Source organism: Helianthus annuus, chromosome 10 (assembly GCF_002127325.2).
Source record: "Helianthus annuus cultivar XRQ/B chromosome 10, HanXRQr2.0-SUNRISE, whole genome shotgun sequence".
NCBI classification, from domain to species: domain Eukaryota; kingdom Viridiplantae; phylum Streptophyta; class Magnoliopsida; order Asterales; family Asteraceae; genus Helianthus; species Helianthus annuus.
Genome location: NC_035442.2, coordinates 9,056,196 through 9,075,185, shown reverse-complemented (window position 1 = coordinate 9,075,185; position 18,990 = coordinate 9,056,196). Strand labels below are relative to the sequence as shown.

Genomic DNA, 18,990 nt, shown 5'->3' with positions numbered 1-18,990 from the left:
CCAATAAGACGTTTGAACCATTAAGAGCCAGTATAATGATTAACCGTCCAAAGGCAAATGTCTAACCAATTCAAATTAGAGGTCTTAACTATTCAGACTCAATATAATACTTAATCATTTATAGGCAAAAATGTCTGAACCATTCAGACATTTGCTTATGAAACAAATAGTCTGAACCATTAAATTAAATGCTGAACTATTAAGAGCCCCATTAAAAGGTAAACAAACAGCCCCTTAGTCAATGAGAATTAACATACTTCATATTACAATTTTGATATGTTACGCTACTTTGCATTACAATACATTATATCTCTTGAAAGTTAGCTTTATAAGCAAATGAAACATCTAAATCAAATTTGCAACTAAGATATATTAATAAGATTTTAGGAGAATGTTAAGGTCTTTACAAAATTCTTTTAAAAACAATACTTAACGTATAAAAGAATAATTTAAAGTTAGTTGATATATTTTACAAACTATCTGTGAAATTTTGAAAATATACTAGTGCTTGTTTGTAAAGCATTGTATTCCTTATCAATTCATATATTTTCTTTTTAAGGGATATATCCAGGAGACGTTGTTGACTTCAAAGTCTTTCTATGAAGAAAAACAAAAACAGAGCAGGGTCTACACTATAGATTACATTTTTCTTGATAGAAATTGCGGTATTGACTTCCTAGTCTTCCGTGGCTATAGTTAAGTTTCTATTCATTTCTATATCTATAAATGAACACGATCAGTTAACCTCAAGAACCCACCACTTTCATCATAAAAATCTATCTTTACATTTTAGTTATTTACCAGCTAACTTGGCGTTGTGGAATTAAATAATGGGGAATCAGTGGGGTTTGGGGCTCCATTTCGTTTTTGTAACTATTTTTTTGGTTGCAACTCCAAAAACATGTTTGGGTGCTCAAAATACCACGGTGGCCTGCTTTGAGCATGAGCGACAAGCTCTTCTCAAGTTCAAACAAAGTGTCAAAGATGTTTCCCATATGTTGTCATCATGGGTTGGTAATGACTGTTGTCGTTGGGAAGGAGTCAAGTGTAATTTTCTCACTGGAAATGTTGGAAGTCTTCATCTCAGAGGTGGTGGTTGGTTTCATAAACAAGAGTGCTTAGTTAGTAATGAGGTGAGTACTTCTTTAGGAGAGTTGAGGCATCTAAAATATTTGGATTTGAGCATGAATGATTTTCAAGAAAGCCGGATCCCCAAGTTCATTGGATCCTTGAAAGAGCTGACTTACCTTAATCTCTCTTATGCAAAGTTTTCTGGTATTATACCTCATCACATTGGAAATCTTTCCAATCTAATAACTCTTGATCTTAGTTCAAACGATTACAACGAAAATCTTCTGATCATACATGATATGGCCTGGATTTCTGGCCTTTCGTCACTCGAGCATCTTAACTTGAGTTGGGTAAATCTTAGGGGAGCAAAAAACCTTGACATGGTGCTTTACATGATTCCTTTGTTAAAAGAGTTATGGTTGCTAGGATGTGGTCTTTCTAATGTCAATCTTGGTGCTCTTCAAAATGTAAGCACTTCACTTTCCAACATCAAACATCTGAATCTTGCCCGGAATTCGTTCAAAGGTCAACTCCCTCACTTTTTTCAGAACATGTCATCCTTACAATTCCTTGATCTTTCTTTGTCATTTGATCCTAGTCCCACATGGAATTTTGCAAGCCTTCTAATCATGATCCCTTCTTTATTAGAGCTTCGTTTGTCATATTCTAACCTCAAACAGACACATCTATCTTATAATCTTCATAATTTAACCACCCTTTCCAACATCCAACATCTAGATCTATCTTATAACGAGTTAATGGGTCCAATTCCAACGTTCCCCGAGAAACTTACCGAACTTTACCTTTCTGGTAATTACTTGAACGGTTCAATTACAGATTCTTTATCTCTGCGAAAATTAAGATTATTGCAAGTATTACATCTATCATTCAATGAGTTAGCAGGTCCCATTTCGACTTTACCCAATAAACTTACGGAACTATACCTTTCTGTAGGTCCCTTTTCGCGGAGGATTACGAACCTAAACCTTGTTATACAAACCTACTAGCGAGTGCGGAATCCAAGCTAGCAAGCAAACCGAGTTAGTAGCAAGTAGAGAAACAAACACACAAGTTCACCGATTAACACAACTTGTATTAATGCAATGAGGGTTCGGTTACAAGCTCAATGTTTACAGAAATGTTCTATAAACTCTCAAAGTGTGTGTGTGAGTTCTGGACAGAATGCTCTCAAATCTTTCTATCTCTCGGATGTGCAAATGGCAGAACTAACTCACACATACACTGCATGGGTATATATATACCCAGCCCATGATGCCAGATCGAAGGATCCGATAGATGGTCCGAAGGATCATCTATCGATCACAACATGTTCGAAAGATGAGCATTGACCTCGAAGGATCATCCTTCGAGGTCTAATCAGTCGAACCATATCTTTCGTGCACCTCGAAGGATTAACACCATCCTTCGAGGAACTATCCTTCGATCAGAACATCTTTCAACATACAATCTGTTGTCCAAGTCAAACCGGAGGATGGTTGACTTGGTCAACTTACAACACAAATCAGGACATCGTTACATACAGACCGAATACAGACAAAGTACAGACACAAGTGCACCAACAAACTCCCCCTTGGCTGTAGCTTTGTCTTTATCTTCTATAGTTGTGGACTCGTCTCGAACTTCGACGGTCTTGGGTCTTCGAGTTCTCAAAACTCTGATGTCCTTTCAAGTCTTCAAAGTCGGAGGATCTTCAAAGTCTTCACGTCTTGAAAGCAGAGAGTGTATCAACAAACTACCCGTATCATGTAGGAAGTGTGTTGACAAACTCCCCCTTAACATGAGCTCCCCCTTGAGTTATGCTCGTGAAAAGACTTTATCTTTATGAAGTGAGATCCTTGTGGTGTTGATGATGGCCACCGGCAACTCGATCATCTTCATCACTTGAGCGCCTTCTCGTTGTGTCTTCATTCCAAAGTTTGTCATCGACTATGTTCTCCCAGCCTTTAGAATCTGCACATGCAAGAAATCTAAACGCGTAATGAGAACAACTGCTTGGAATATAGTTAACATACACACATGACACACGAATGACCATGTCATAATCAAACACCGTCCGACAGTTTGAAAGTTTTTCAAATTTATAAATTTTAAGTTTTAACTTTCAAAGCTTGCAAATTTTGACCGTTTATGAAGATTTAGTCAGTTCGGTTTTCAGTCAGGTTTCAGGTAACGAAGACTTGAGCTCCAACATCGTACGATCGAAAATAAAGCAGAAATAAAATCTTTTTGGCTTTTATAAAGTTTATATTAAAACACTCCTAAACTCTTTTTGGTATTTTTGAAATTAAAAGACAACAAGTTAAAATCCTTTGAGTGTTATCAAACGACATCACCGCTAATGTCGTGCTGATATGCACCAAACGACGAAACTGTTTAAAAGAAATAATAAAAGTTAAGCAGTAAATAAATAAATACAGACATTCTTTTTGCGAGTTTCGAGGGTAAGAGAATCATATCAGTGTACAGTCATGCCAAAACACTCTTGTTGTTCAGTTAGTTAACATTAAGATAAGCATCCTATAACAATTATCGGTATTGTTGTCCACTTAAGCTCAACTTATCAGATGTAATCATGTTTAGAGGATACGTTAAGGTATGATTTATACTTACCGACCGGTGTTCATCCACATCACGACACATTCCCGTATCAAGGTATGCACGAGGGTTCATCTTACCGGTGAGTATACCGATTATCATCTGTTTGACCGTATAAAATTGTGAGATACTCACTTATTTTGATTTGAAAACAAGTCCTATGTGATATAATCACTTATTGATGAGGAACTTGATTTTCATATGCATGAGGGCACAGGTGCAAGTCCGTGAACAGGTCAGTACTTCCGTACAGCAGAGAGACGAACTTGACACCCGGATAAATGTGATATTTTATCACTTATTTGTATGGACATGTGATTGTTTATCACTTATTGAGGTCGAATGCAGTATGTATATATGTACACGTATGTATAGTATCATGGAAGATCTAGACTTGCGTCCCCGTTATTTTTCGGTAAAAGATACAACCATGATACCCAGATGATAAGCAGCATAAAGACCGAATATCTCAGAACCTCGGCAATCTATCAAACGAAATTTCGGTACTAAGACCATATGCCAATGAATGGTTCCCACCTGGTCTTCAGTCGATTAAGATTTATATCACCCTGCACACTTTAAAATGATTGTGAGCCTACCGATACATCTTATATAGAGCTGCTTATCGTTTTTCATTTAAGGTTTAAAGAGGTTTGGATAGACCACTGATGTACTATCATTTTCTCTTTTGCTCGCCAGGAAACTCATTTTTGTTTTTCTATTGTTTTTGTGTTTTTGAAATTTTTCGATGTTTTTGGATTTTCTGATTTTTGGATTTACTCCCCCTAAAATCAATAAACTAAGATAAATTTAAAACACAAAGGTATTTACAAAAATGATTTTCCGATGTTGGTTTTACTCTTGCTTGACCTTAATGCCGTTTACCAATAATAAAAAGTCAAATCTTGATTTGTCAAAAGCTTTGGTAAATAAGTCGGCACGTTGGTCATCGGTGTGGACCTTAACAACATCGATTAGCCTTTTCTCAAAGCAATCACGTATGAAGTGATATTTGATTTCGATGTGTTTGGTCTTTGAATGCTGCACAGGATTTCTAGTGATATCTAAAGCAGCAGAATTATCAACGTAAATAGGAGTAGTTAGGAATTCAAAACCGTAGTCCCGCATTTGTTGTTGGATCCAAAGAACTTGGGAGCAACAACTTGAGGCAGCAATGTATTCAGCTTCGCATGTTGATGTAGCTACACACGTCTGCTTCTTGCACTGCCATGTGACTAGGCGATTTCCTAAGAACTGACATCCAGCCGTTGTGGATTTACCGTTGATTTTGCATCCGCCAAAATCAGAATCACTGAAAGCTACCAATTCAAAGTTATTATCCCTAGGGTACCACAGACCGGTGTCAGGGTACGCCTTCAAATAACGAAAAATCCTTTTAACAGCAGCAAGATGAGAGGCCTTCGGGTTAACTTGATATCTGGCAAGCAGGCACGTTGGGTACATTATGTCTGGCCTTGATGCTGTGAGGTACATAAGAGATCCGATCATGGCGCGATAGATAGAAGGGCTAACAGCTTCTCCCTTCAAGTCTGGAGAAATTCCGTGATTAGTTGGCAATGGGGTACCAATGGGCGTTGCATCAGACATCTGGAACCGACTCAAGATGTCACCAACATATTTAGTCTGATGGATGAATATCCCAGACTCCGTTTGTTGTACTTGTAGGCCCAAGAAGAAAGTCATTTCCCCCATAGCACTCATCTCGAATTTATCCTGCATAATGCGCTCGAATTCCCTACACAAGACATCATTAGTAGAACCAAAAATAATGTCATCAACGTATACCTGTACCAGAAGAAGATCTCCATCTTGTTCCTTGATGAAAAGAGTACAGTCGATAAGACCTCTACGAAAACCGTTCTCCAGCAGATAGTGTGATAAGGTTGCATACCAAGCTCGTGGTGCTTGATGAAGACCATAAAGAGCTTTGTTGAGCAACCAAACCCGATCGGGATGGATAGGATCTTCAAAACCTGGAGGCTGTTCGACGTATACCTCTTCTTCAACCACACCGTGTAAGAATGCACTTTTCACGTCCATCTGATAGACCTTGAATCCTTTGAAGGACGCATAGGCTAGAAAGATTCGAATTGCTTCGAGACGTGCCACAGGTGCATAGACTTCGTTGTAGTCGATCCCTTCAATCTGACGAAAACCTTGAACGACTAAACGAGCTTTGTTTCGGATAACAACTCCGCGGTCATCCTTTTTGCATTTGAAAACCCAACGGGTACCAATCTTCTTGTATCCAGCAGGTTTCTCTACTAGCTTCCAGACACCCAGCTTCTGGAATTGTTGCAGTTCTTCCTGCATTGCTTCAACCCAAGCGTTATCTTTCAAGGCTTCTTTCCACGTTCTTGGTTCTTCTTGTGAGACATAATACGCGAAGGACCAGTCGTTTTGTTGCCCGGATTCTCGAATAGCTGCATACAAGCCTGCATTGTTGTTGTTTCGCAACATGTTTCTTGTTTGTACGCCACTTTGCACATTTCCAATGATGTTTTGTTGAGGATGGGTATTATGAATCCTTGTTTCTGGATTATCTGGAACTGGAACATTTATACCCAGATTGTTGAGATTAAGATCAACAACCAATTCAAGACCCGGAATTGACGAAGAGGATGATGCAGTAGTCTCAGCTGTTCTATGTGTATCCACTGGAGGAGTACCCTCTGAAGTACCATGAACTGCTGTTGTAGGAGCTTCTTGATCTGCATCTAGAAATTCATCATCCTCTGAAGATTCGTTCAATTCATTTGCATCATGAAAATCCTCATTGTTGAGAGTATTGTTGTTCACCGAAGAAGATGGTTCTTGATTAACAAGAATTGGACGAACCACCGGTGAAACTGTTGCATTGTCACTCTCGAAAAACATCCTAGCCGCAGCATTTTCTTCAACGGCTTCAACATTGATCGAATTGAAAAAGTCATCGTACTCAAACATCCAAGGTTGACCCGGATTTTTGACTGGCAAAGTGTGCCTTTGTACTCTGACCTCAGACCATTCCTCGACCCTTTTAGTCTCTAGATTCCAGACTCGTAAGTTAGGGGTGGCATACCCAAGAAAGTATCCATCAATTGCTCTTGCCCCAAACTTTCCATTAGGATCGATGATTGTGCATGGAGCTCCAAACGGTTCTAGATAAGACAAATCTGGTTTCCGTTTTTGAAGAAGCTCAAAGCAGGTCTTGTTGTGCCTTTTGACTGTAAGGACTCTGTTCAATGTGTAACATGCAGAGGCCACAGCTTCAGTCCAGAATGGAATGGGCAACTGTGACTCTACCAACATTGTCCTAGCAGTCTCGATCAATGTGCGGTTCTTACGTTCAGCGACACCATTCTGTTGAGGAGTATAGGCTGCACTAAACTCATGAAGAATACCTTTTGAAGTGCAGAACTCCGCCATGGAATGATTTTTAAATTCAGTACCATTGTCGCTACGTATCCGCCTAACCTTCAACTTATACAAATTCTCAATCTGAATGATCAAGTTTTTGATAATACCAAAGGTTTCACTCTTGTGTGCCATGAACGCAACCCAAGAAAATCTTGAATAATCATCAGTAACCACGAGGCAGTATTGGTCACCCCGAATACTCTTGTGCTTGACAGGACCGAACAAATCCATGTGCAAACGTTCAAGAGGAACTGCCACTGTGTTGATCTTCTTTGTAGGATGCTTCTTCTTTGTTTGTTTTCCTTTCTGGCACGAAACACAGATGTCTTGAAGATGGAAATTTTTGAGGGGAACACCATTCACCAATTCATTTGAAACCAAATGATTCATTTTTCGTAAGTGAATGTGACCCATTCGTCTGTGCCAAGAGATAGTGTCTTTTTCCGTGGCTTTTGAAACGAAACATGTTGCTTGTGCAGACGTAGTAATAGCTTGGCTCATGTCAAGGACGTACAAATCATTTATCCTTGGAGCCGACAAGAGAATCCATTCTTTAGGAATTTTGAAGCCGGGTTTCAGCACATAACATCCATTAGCATCAAAGTGTACTGAGAATTTCTTGTCACAAATTTGAGAAACACTAAGAAGATTGTGATCAAGTTGTTGCACAAAATTGATCTTGTCAAAGCTGACAATCCCGTTAGATATCCTTCCTTCACCCGTTATATATCCACCCTTATCTCCAGCAAAAGCAACATAACCTCCTCTAATAGATTTAACGTCGTAGAGAAGCTTCATGTCGCCCGTCATGTGCCTGGATGCCCCACTATCAACAATCCAGTGACTACTGATAGTTCCTCCTGAAGCACCCTGCACATGAACTCAAATGAATTAGTTGGAGATGGGGACCCAAGCCATTGTGGTCTTGGGTCTTCCATTTTCATCAATGACAATAACTTCTTGTCTTTGATGGTTGGTGAATTGTGATGGTCCCCCTGATTCAGTAACCGTTTTTGGTTTCCAAGTCTGTTTGGTTTCACCAGTGTTTTTCTTTAAAAGTTTAACTTCTTGATGATTTGAAGTTTTAGAATTGTCTGGTTTTACAACAACAGATTGTTTTTGAACCGCATCGGTTTTAATCGCTTTTTCTATCTTTTTGACCTGTTGGCGTTTCTGTTTCTTTTCCCTTTCTTTTACAAGGCGGGGATCTTGTTTTGTGGAAACAGTTGGCTTACGGTCAGTTTTGCCACGGGGATCATCAATCTTTCCTTTCTGCTTATGAAGATATGGGCAGTTTCTAATAATGTGCCCAATGGTTCCACACTCAAAACATGATCTTCGTTCTACAAACCCCGAAGAATCATGTGATCGCTTAGCCGATGATGTAGAACTTTGTGAACCCGAGGTACTAGGTTTTGAACTACTTGGTTCATTTCTTTTCTCGACAAAAGCTTTCTTGACAAAATCTAAGTTAGATTGATTCTCAAACTTTTCAATTTTGTCTGTTCCCGTCGATTTCACAAAGTTAACATTTTTCTTCTTCTTTTGATTCGGCTTCTTGTTAGCTTGAGCCGGTGTTTTACCTTTGGGTTTGGTGTGATTCTGCTGTGTTGGCACTGTTGGTAATTTCTTGTTACCAAATTGTTTTCGAATTTCAGCCTTTGGAATAGGAGGACACTGTGTAACTGTAACTTTAGGTCCTGCCTTTCCCAAGAACTTACTCGTCGAATTCTCAAAGACTTTGCAGATTAAGGATTGATTAACATTCTTAATGGGAAAATCTTTGTCTGAGTAAATTTTATTATCACCAACTAGAGAGTACAGCAAATTCACACTCTCCGGCTCTCCTGCAGATGAGGACTCAGTTGCAATAGTCTTAGCGGGTTGAACAGGGGGATCACATAGAATGTGATTCTCAAGAGGTATGTCCTCATTTTTGACTACCGCATCAGACTTTGCTGGGACAGTATCGTCAGATTCATCATCAGACGAATCAGCATCCTCAATCACAACTGGAGGATCTTGATTCTGTTCAGCACTCACAAATGTATCTGTTGACACATCTGAATCTGAGGATACTTCCTTTTGGTATCCGAGTCCTGCAGCAAACTCCTTAACATCTAGAGGCACAGAAGGTTCAAAGAATACCCTGTCCTCTTCATCAGGCATGGTGTCATAATTATGTCTCACTGGTGGTGGACACTTCTTGTAGCCTATGCATGTGACATCTCTCTTTTCCTTCTGAACGTCAATGATGTGATCTAACACATAGCTAGAACTCAAATAACTGTCTAGCTTGAGTTGGATCGCATCACTTTCGGTTTTCACACAAGCCATTTCTTTTTGCATACTCTCAAGGCGAGATATATACAAATTAATATCAGTTTGTTTTCTTGAAACCATTTTAGTCAGTTCAGTTTTATCTTTCTTTAATGTTTCAATTACTGACTTAAATTCCTTTTCATGGTTTTCATAAAACATGTTGGCTTCTGTGCATTTAGAGAGATCCACAGTCAGCTTCTGATTGTGAATGAATGTCACATCATATTTCTCTTGCAAAGCGTCATGCTTACTTTGCAAGTCACTCAAATTCTCATTCACAGTAGTATGTTTGTCTTGCAAGTCAAACAAACTAGCTTGTAAAGCATCATGTTTGCCTTGCAACTCAGACATACTTTTCTCCAGATCAGCACATCTAGCATGCAACCTAGCACATTCATCACAATTAACAGCAGTGGGTTCATCGACACATACCTGACTTGATGAACCGTCGACATTAGCCATAAAGGCTGAATGGAGAGAAGACGAAGTATAAGCAGCTTGATCCACCAAAATAGATCTTCTTTGAGTTTCTGCTGCAGCTTCCTCCAAGAGTTCATCAATATCTGCATCGATTGCTGCATTCGATGTCTCACCCACATAATCATCACCAGAATTGAATGATTCTTCATCAGCACTCCTGCTATAACCAGAAGAGTCTTCATCTTCAGACGATTCACCACCACTGGCAGAAGATTCTCTACCACTGGTGTGAACCAACTCATTCACAATTTGAGCAAAACATGCTGTTTCATCAGGAGCATCACCACCCAACTGGATTGACCAGTCACAACCTTCATCCACCTGAACTGCAAGTGCTCGGTTGGTTTGATTATTTGCAGGCACCAATGAACGCTCAGTGTTTCTGTTCTGATTCTGCTGGTTGCCTCGGTTTCTGAAGGGATTTTGATTCCCGTGCTGTGCTGGCTTTGTACATTCCCTTTTAAAGTGGCCCCGTTCACCACAGTTGAAGCACTTAACAGCCTGCTTATCGAACCCATACTTGGTGTCTCGCTTACTTTCCAAGCTGGTTCTGCCAGTACTTTCCATCCAATCCTTTGCTCTTCTCACAGCACTCGCAAAGGCCCACTTGATGTCCATCAAGTCCATCTCTTCCTTATCAATCTGCCTGTAATCTTCTTGTGTCAGATTAATGTTTCCAATCTGACCTTCTATCAACCCACAGTACGCGCTCACTACAGTGTTAAGCAGCTCCATGTGTTCCTTAGCTACTTCTACACTGATTTTAGAAAAGCTTGACGTGTCGAGCTGTACTGTACTTGACTTTGATTGTTGACCTGCAGCAGATGATGTTCCTCCATAACACGCATATTGTGGTTGTTGAGCAGGAGGAGGAGGAGGTGGTTGTATTGGATTTCCATACAGATCTGTGGTTGGAGGCGGCTTTACAGGAATTTGCACTGGATTGCCATACATATCCGTGCTTGTGACAAACGCCGTTTGAAGTGGAGCATGTGAACCGGCTTTTGCAGATGAAGTAGTGGAGGTGCCATAATACATCTCTGGATTCTGTGGCACTGCAACTCTCTTTGCCTTCAACGTTTCTTCCTGATCCTTGTTCTCCAGAAGCTGCACGAAATCGTTGATATTTGTAGTTTTCAACGTTCCGTTGTACTTCAAGATTTCCAGGAAGTTATTCCATTGAGGAGGCAATGCATCGGCAAACTTCTTTACCACCTCTGTTGGAGTCGTTGTGACTTCAAAGTTGGTCAGCTCAGTAAGTAGATGATAGAAGCGGCTTGTCATATCTCCCAAGGACTCCTTATCCATACATGTGAAGCCATCGAATTCTTTCTTCAGTAGATCTCGTCGTAGTTGACGTGTGGCTTCATTACCTACTCCTCTTGTCTTCAATGCATCCCACAGCTTCTTCGTAGTCTTGAAACTGACGAACTGATGATAAATATCCTTGCTCAGTGCTTGAGTGAGAATAGCGTATGCTTTCTTTTCTAAGTCATACGTCTTCTTTTGATCATCAGGAAGATCGGCAAATGTAGCTGTAGAAGAAGCAGCAACCTCGATAGTTTGATCGAATTCCGTAGTGAACCGCAACCACAACTCTGTATTTTGACCAAGAATGTATGTATGGAAACGATCAACCCATCCCGGATATTCATTAAGATGCATCAACTTTGGAGGCCTGTTTAAACTTCCGGTTTCACTTTCGCTTAGTAGAAGACTTTGAATACTCGGAGTTTGATTTGAAACAAACGCCCATTGACCAGCTGGAGTGGCATTTGTTTGTGAGGATGTAGATACCGGAGATTCGGCCCATGATGGAGATTGACTGGTATTCATGTATTTTCCACTGTCTGGAGCCGGATTTCCCCACCAACTCGGATTCATGATAGATAAGCAAAATAAATGCTAAGTAAGAATGATCCGAAAGACACACAGCCGAAGGATCCTGGTCGAAGGATCTGAAATCACAGAAACTTGTTAACTATAAACAGACCACAATCGAAAGATATAACCTTGTTCGAAGGATCAACAGTACTCGAAGGATTACTGTTGACTCTCGAACAATGATTTCGAAAGATTCAAGAACTCGAAAAATTCCCTTTTGAAAGATCCTTATCTTTCGTGTTAAATCCTTATCTTTCGAACAACAGATCTCGAAAGATTCACCAATATGAAAGATCCTTATCTTTCGGACACTTGTCTTTCGAAAAGATTCCTTTCTCGAAGGATATATTAGATCTCGAAGGATGGGTCGAAGGATGACAATCTTTCGAGCCTTCCTTGATCGACAGATGTCGAAGGATAGTCTTTCGATGTCGAAAGATATCTTTCGATGTCGAAGGATATCTTTCGAATGTGCACTTACACACTGACATAGATATGACGGGTTGGTGAAAAGGTGATTGGTTGGTAAGTCAACTTTCGGCAAAAGGGTATGGCAGGCTGACAACAATCTTACCAACCAAGATTTGAAATAAACTATGCCAAAAATGGATAACCTTATCTTCAAACCAGTCACCGGAAGTTTAACCGGAGCTTTCGCCGGAAAACACAAAGTTACTCAAAAACAAGTTTTCAAGTTACCCAACCCCACTTTAAACACTCCCGGTTAGTTTAGACACGTTTTTACTCAAAGAAAATGCAAGAAAACAGGTAAAAACAGGTGCAAAACCAAGTGTTTCAACACACCAAAACTTGTAAAAACCCGGTTTTAAACAAGGTAAAGAGCGAGGCTCTGATACCACTTGTAGGTCCCTTTTCGCGGAGGATTACGAACCTAAACCTTGTTATACAAACCTACTAGCGAGTGCGGAATCCAAGCTAGCAAGCAAACCGAGTTAGTAGCAAGTAGAGAAACAAACACACAAGTTCACCGATTAACACAACTTGTATTAATGCAATGAGGGTTCGGTTACAAGCTCAATGTTTACAGAAATGTTCTATAAACTCTCAAAGTGTGTGTGTGAGTTCTGGACAGAATGCTCTCAAATCTTTCTATCTCTCGGATGTGCAAATGGCAGAACTAACTCACACATACACTGCATGGGTATATATATACCCAGCCCATGATGCCAGATCGAAGGATCCGATAGATGGTCCGAAGGATCATCTATCGATCACAACATGTTCGAAAGATGAGCATTGACCTCGAAGGATCATCCTTCGAGGTCTAATCAGTCGAACCATATCTTTCGTGCACCTCGAAGGATTAACACCATCCTTCGAGGAACTATCCTTCGATCAGAACATCTTTCAACATACAATCTGTTGTCCAAGTCAAACCGGAGGATGGTTGACTTGGTCAACTTACAACACAAATCAGGACATCGTTACATACAGACCGAATACAGACAAAGTACAGACACAAGTGCACCAACACTTTCGGGTAATCACTTGAATGGTTCAATTCCAGAGTCTTTGGGAAAACTAAGATTATTGCAAGTACTAGATCTATCAGGTAACGAGTTAACAGGTGCCATTCCGACATTTTCCGAGAAACTTATCGAACTTTACCTTTATGATAATTTCTTGAAAGGTTCAATTCCAGAATCTTGTGGAAGATTAGCTGCTTTAACAACTTTGTCTCTAAAACACAATGAGTTAAATGGGACTATTCCGGTCTCAATTGGGCAACTCTCTAGACTCCAGTCTCTTGATGTCTCTCAGAATCAATTAAGTGGGACTATTCCGGTTTTGTTTGGGCAACTGTCTAAACTCCAGTCTCTTGATGTCTCTCGGAATCAACTAAGTGGGATTATTCCGGTTTCAATTGGGCAGCTCTCTAAACTCCAGTCTCTTGATGTCTCTCGGAATCAGTTAAGTGGGACTATTCCGGTTACAATTGGGCAACTCTCTGAACTCAGTTCTCTTGATATCTCTTATAATTCTTTGGAGGGAGTAGTTTCTGAATCCCATTTTGCTAAGCTTTCGATGTTGAAGTATTTGGATGCAACTTATAACAGTAAGTTAACATTCAATGTTTCAAGTGACTGGCTGCCTCCATTCCAATTAATAAGAATGGATCTCAGTTCTTGCAAGATTAAAAATGGATTTCCGCAGTGGCTTCGAAATCAGAGAAAACTTAATATATTAGACTTGTCTAATGCAACTATTTCAGGACCTTTGCCAACATGGTTGAGGAAGATGCCCATCATCCCTTTCATAAATCTTTCCCACAACAACCTCAGCGGACCTTTGACCAACCTTCCAAGCGGGGGTACTGATAATACCAACTATTATCGGAAATTTGGAGCTTACCAAAATTATAATGATATTCGGGTCTTATCTCTGCAAAGTAACCTTTTCAAAGACTCGATTCCCAGGTCCTTGTGTAAGAGGAAAGATTTACATGTTCTTAATTTGTCAAAAAATTGGTTAACTGGGAAAATTCCTAAATGTTTTAAGAATCTTCAAAATTTGATATTTATGCAACTAAACTCAAATGGGTTAAGTGGCGTCATTCCAAGTTTTATAGGGAACCTTTCACAGTTAGAATGGTTAAGCTTGAATGATAATAAGTTTAGTGGTGAGCTTCATGCAAAATTTTGGAATTTAAGTTGGTTAACTGTCTTAGATTTGGGTGATAATGCACTATGTGGAGAAATACCAGAATCGTTTGGAGAAACAAATCAATCATTGCAGGTTTTAAGGTTACACAACAATAACTTCACCGGAGAAATTCCTCAATCTCTCTGCACACATTTAGAGCTTCAAATTCTGGATGTTGCACACAATAACTTCATCGGAACAATTCCTCGTTGTCTAAGAGAATTGCACGGCATGGTTCACAATCATAGCTTTTATAGCTTTGATCATGGTATAGAGGAGGGGGTCATTCAGGTAATGAAAGGCATTTCTCTTGAATATACAAATACATGGTCATTTGTCACTAACTTGGACCTTTCAAGCAACAAACTTGTTGGAGACATACCTGCAGAGATAACTGAACTCTACGGATTGGTGGGTCTCAATTTGTCCAATAATCATCTCAGTGGAGGCATTCCAGTCAGCATTGGAAACATGGCATCATTAAATTCTCTGGATTTATCAGGCAACGAGTTGGACGGGCTAATCCCCCCAAGCATTGCAGCTTTGACTTTTTTGAGCCATTTAAATTTGTCAAATAACAACTTGTCTGGGCAAATTCCAACAGGAAGTCAACTGCAAACCCTCATCGATCCATCAATATATGCAGGGAACAAAGATCTATGTGGGGCACCATTGCCAAAGAATTGCTCCAATCATGAAGTGTTAACCAGAACGCCCAGGAAAAAATATGAAGCAGTTGATGAGCCCAATAAGGTATGGTTTTATGTGGACATAATATGTGGTTTTGCAACAGGGTTTTGGGGTGTTATTGTAGTTCTGATGTTGAAGAAGCAGTGGAGACACAAGCTTTTCATGTTTGCTGAGGAGTCCATGGACAAGATACACGTTGCAGTCAGGGTAAGAGTTAACAAGATGAAGAGAGGAAGAGGAGCCATGTAGAGTTGTCTAGTCATTAATATGTTGCAGATAATTTGTCGTATTTTCCCTCAGTATTTCTCCATGACATTGTTAAATTGGCTTCTTACCACGAATGCATGAAGTCAACTATTTAACCTTGTACCATGAAATTTCCATGTTCCCTTTCCATATTAGAGGTGAAAATTTTGACCCATAAAATAACAAATAAGTCGATTTAGTTATGTTATGTCTGAAGCGGGTCAATATTTTATTTTCAGATCTACCCTTTTGTTTTATTGAATACAACAGCAGCTTTTAACCTTTCTTATTTTGTGCTCGTACAGTCCTTTTTCACTTCCATATTTGAGAGTATATAATATATCTCTATTAACACCACTCGTCCATACTAAGTGGGTGTCGAAGGGGACTGAAGGGGTATGGTCCCAGATCTCGCGTCAGCATCGACCGCGAGTGACCATTACCCTTATCAAAACCCCCACCAGCTAACAACCTACTTGTGCCCATGCGAGAACGCGTCGGCACAAGGGTTGAATCCAATCTATCTAGTAACGAAGGAGGACTTACATGGAACATGAGAACGGTAGAGTGATGCGACATAGCATCACATCTGGTGTATGAAAACGGAAGTATTCACAGCGATGCGGCCTCGCACCGCGTCCAGTGAACACTTCTATCAATACAAGGAAGCCTTACCTTAGGCATAGAAGAAGATGAACATAACGGTGCGGCTGGCACCGCACCATATGGGCATTTTCGTCACGACAAGGGATGCAGGCAAATAGTCTCCGCGGACGACGATGCGGCCAGCACCGCATCTCGCGTATTTCTTGATCACAAGTAGGAGACGCGGTAACCTCAGACGTTACCGCATGCAGCGATGCGGCTTGCACCGCATCCTATGCACTCAACAAGTGGGACTGACACCACAGTGCAAGTGGCACCAATGGCAGTTACCTGTCAGAGCTACGTAAGCAATGGACTGACGTGGCGTAACCTCCACAACCGACAAGCCTGACACACCTGCAAAGGTGCAGCACGTCGTTAGTCCATCCATCATCCTCCTCCTTCACTCCTCGGCTATAAATACCAACCCCAAACCAGGTTTGAGGTATCTCTTCACAACTCTCTCACTACTACTACTATCTTACTTTGCTTTTCAAGCAAACTACTGATTCTCACGCCGGAGAGTGGTAACAAGGAGCACCCCCCACCCCATCCTCCTTGTTACGAGTCACGGCTTGTTTCCTTGTGCAGGAGATCGACCACCGGTGATCCAGCCAGCGATCCTCGAGAGGAAGGGATTAACCCTTCTTGACGAGACCAGTGTGTTAACCCTGCCCGGTTAACCATTGTTTCATCAGGGACTGAAAGTGACACACGTCGATTACCGCATTGGTTTTCAGTGTTTCCTTGTTTAGGCTATTTGCTATCTAATTCTAGAGTAGTGGGTTTAATGTCTAATCATGTTCTTAGAGTGTAAGGGGTGCTCACCTAATAGGTGAGTCCCCCCTCTTACGCCAAATCAATCCTCGTGTGCCACGTCAATTCCCCTCTTAAACTCCCCTAACACCCCAATTTGATGGCGCCACTCCCCTCTTAACTACCCATGTTTTTTTATTCAAAAAAAAAAAACAAAATGGTTTGATTGGTTGGAAAAATGGGCCCCACCATCTATCTCCCTCCCCGCTCGCGGTGAACAACCACCAAATGTGGTCCCCGATTTCCCTCCCCGAATGGTTGGCAGCACCCCCCATTTCGGTAAAAGGGGTCCCCGATGGGGGTTTCGGTGGGTACCCCGCCCAGCCTTATGTTTATTTTCTTTGTTTGTAATTCTTTAAAAAGGCCAACTGTTTATATGAAAAATCATGAGGAAACTGCTCCATACTAATAATACTCAGGGAGTTGCGTATATTAACTATTGGGATTCAGATGTTTGGAATTCATATCAAATCTACAAATAATTTTTTTTTTCTAAGATAATTCATCTTCAGTTAGTGAAACTGATTCAGTTAGTGAAATTGATCCCCAAATTTGAGGCATTGTCCGAGTTTGACCCAGTCATCCCTGAGTTTGAACGAGTCTGACCGAATCCTTCCGGTACCGTGGAGTCATGCCCGGGTTTGAACTTTGACCGAGTTGATGATTCTGGCCAATTCCGCCAAGTCATGCCCGAGTTTGACCGAGTCCAATTCTGGTTACCGCGTTGGTGAAAATCGCAACTGAGTTGATGGTTGGTATTGTTATGACGGGCAAACACAAAAATACTGTCCGGTTTTTCTTTGTGTAAACACAAATTATCAATCTTCGAATACAGTTCTAATTTTATATTATTCTTTTCTAAGTAGGTGTGGTCGTATACTTCTTATGAAACTACACAGACAACAACCAGTCATATTTGCAATTCAATTTCTCAGTTCTTCACAAGGTAACCTTCTGGTTTCTCCTTCCTTTTGCTGAAGTGATTGTGTTTATTGAATTTGCAACACCTGATTAGGTCAAAAGTGTATATCATATAGCCAAGGTAACAAATCTGGCGAGTTAAAAGCATATGCACACCATATGTTTGATAAAATGCTTGTGTGAGATAAAGCCTCTAGAGTTCACAAGTGTATATCCTAAACCCAAGGTAACATAGCTGATTAATTAAGGGTCCTAATATTAATACATGGCAAAAACTTATTTACACATGGTGTATACGGGCCGTATACAGTTATACGGCCCGTATATAATAAAATAAAACTAACAAAGTCTATGCCTTCAGACTTTGTCAGTTTTTTTCATTCCATACGGGCCGTATAACTGTATATGGCCCGTATACACCATGTGTAAAGAATTTGCCTGGTCGTATACAATAGATACGGATAATGTATACGGGCCGTATAACTGTATACGACCCGTATGAAAAGAAAATTAGATTTTACCCAAAGTCTTTAATGGATTTAAGGTGTCAATCACACGAGACATTTTACAGTCGTTAGGTGGTCAAATCTTTCTAAAAGTAGAAAAAAATAAAACTTTAACAAGTAACAAAGACTGAAAAACAAAAATACGTGTCGTATGACTGTAATAAAAAGGAAGGGTGAGGCATTTGATGAGAGTTGTATGGAGAGCGTTTTAATCACTTGTTTTCAACGGGGATGTAATGCAATAATTCTGCTAGTGGTCGGGCTTCCAATGCTTACATAGGGTGATAAACAACGCTGATATGAACCCAAACCAACTACTTTGTCTTGAGTCGTCGGGAAAACTTTTCCTTAGGGGAGGGTGAGTAGTATGAGTCTGAGTCCATTATGGTTCGTGAATGTTTCGCATCATCATAGAAGACGTGTCGGGTTCTGCTAGAAGAGTATAAGGATTTTGTTGGTTTGTTTCCAAGTAGGGTTTAGAATGTTTGAAGTATTCTTGGTTCAATACCAGCTCTTCTGAAAGACAAGAATACAACGTTCATGTATCACAAGGAATGACCGATCTAAGGTAGAGAACCTGATTTAGATACACAAATTCATCATCGGTTTCTATAGCACATACACAATTTGTGTAGAGATCTTTACGTACAAATTTGCATTATCCTTACGGTTACAAACGAAGTATTAAAAGATGTTAGTTTCTTGAAAA

The 18,990-nt window shown here is 40.3% G+C and overlaps 1 protein-coding gene and 1 long non-coding RNA gene across 3 annotated transcripts; both read left to right on the top strand.

Annotated features, from left to right (window-relative positions):
* Window positions 1-830: 830 nt before the first annotated feature.
* On the top strand, window positions 831-15,396 carry LOC110880528 (receptor-like protein 46). The gene is made up of 2 exons (XM_035978116.1): window positions 831-1,881; window positions 13,322-15,396. Exons 1-2 carry the CDS (start codon window positions 831-833, stop codon window positions 15,394-15,396), a joined length of 3,126 nt encoding a protein of 1,041 aa, XP_035834009.1.
* Window positions 15,397-17,347: 1,951 nt separating this feature from the next.
* Window positions 17,348-18,009, top strand: LOC110880708. Of its 2 annotated transcripts, XR_002559426.2 has the most exons (3): window positions 17,348-17,605; window positions 17,721-17,800; window positions 17,870-18,009. It is a non-coding gene; the product is annotated as an uncharacterized LOC110880708 (long non-coding RNA). The 2 variants fall into 2 exon arrangements; XR_002559427.2 differs by having other exon boundaries at window positions 17,721-17,922.
* The last annotated feature ends 981 nt before the right edge of the window (window positions 18,010-18,990 follow it).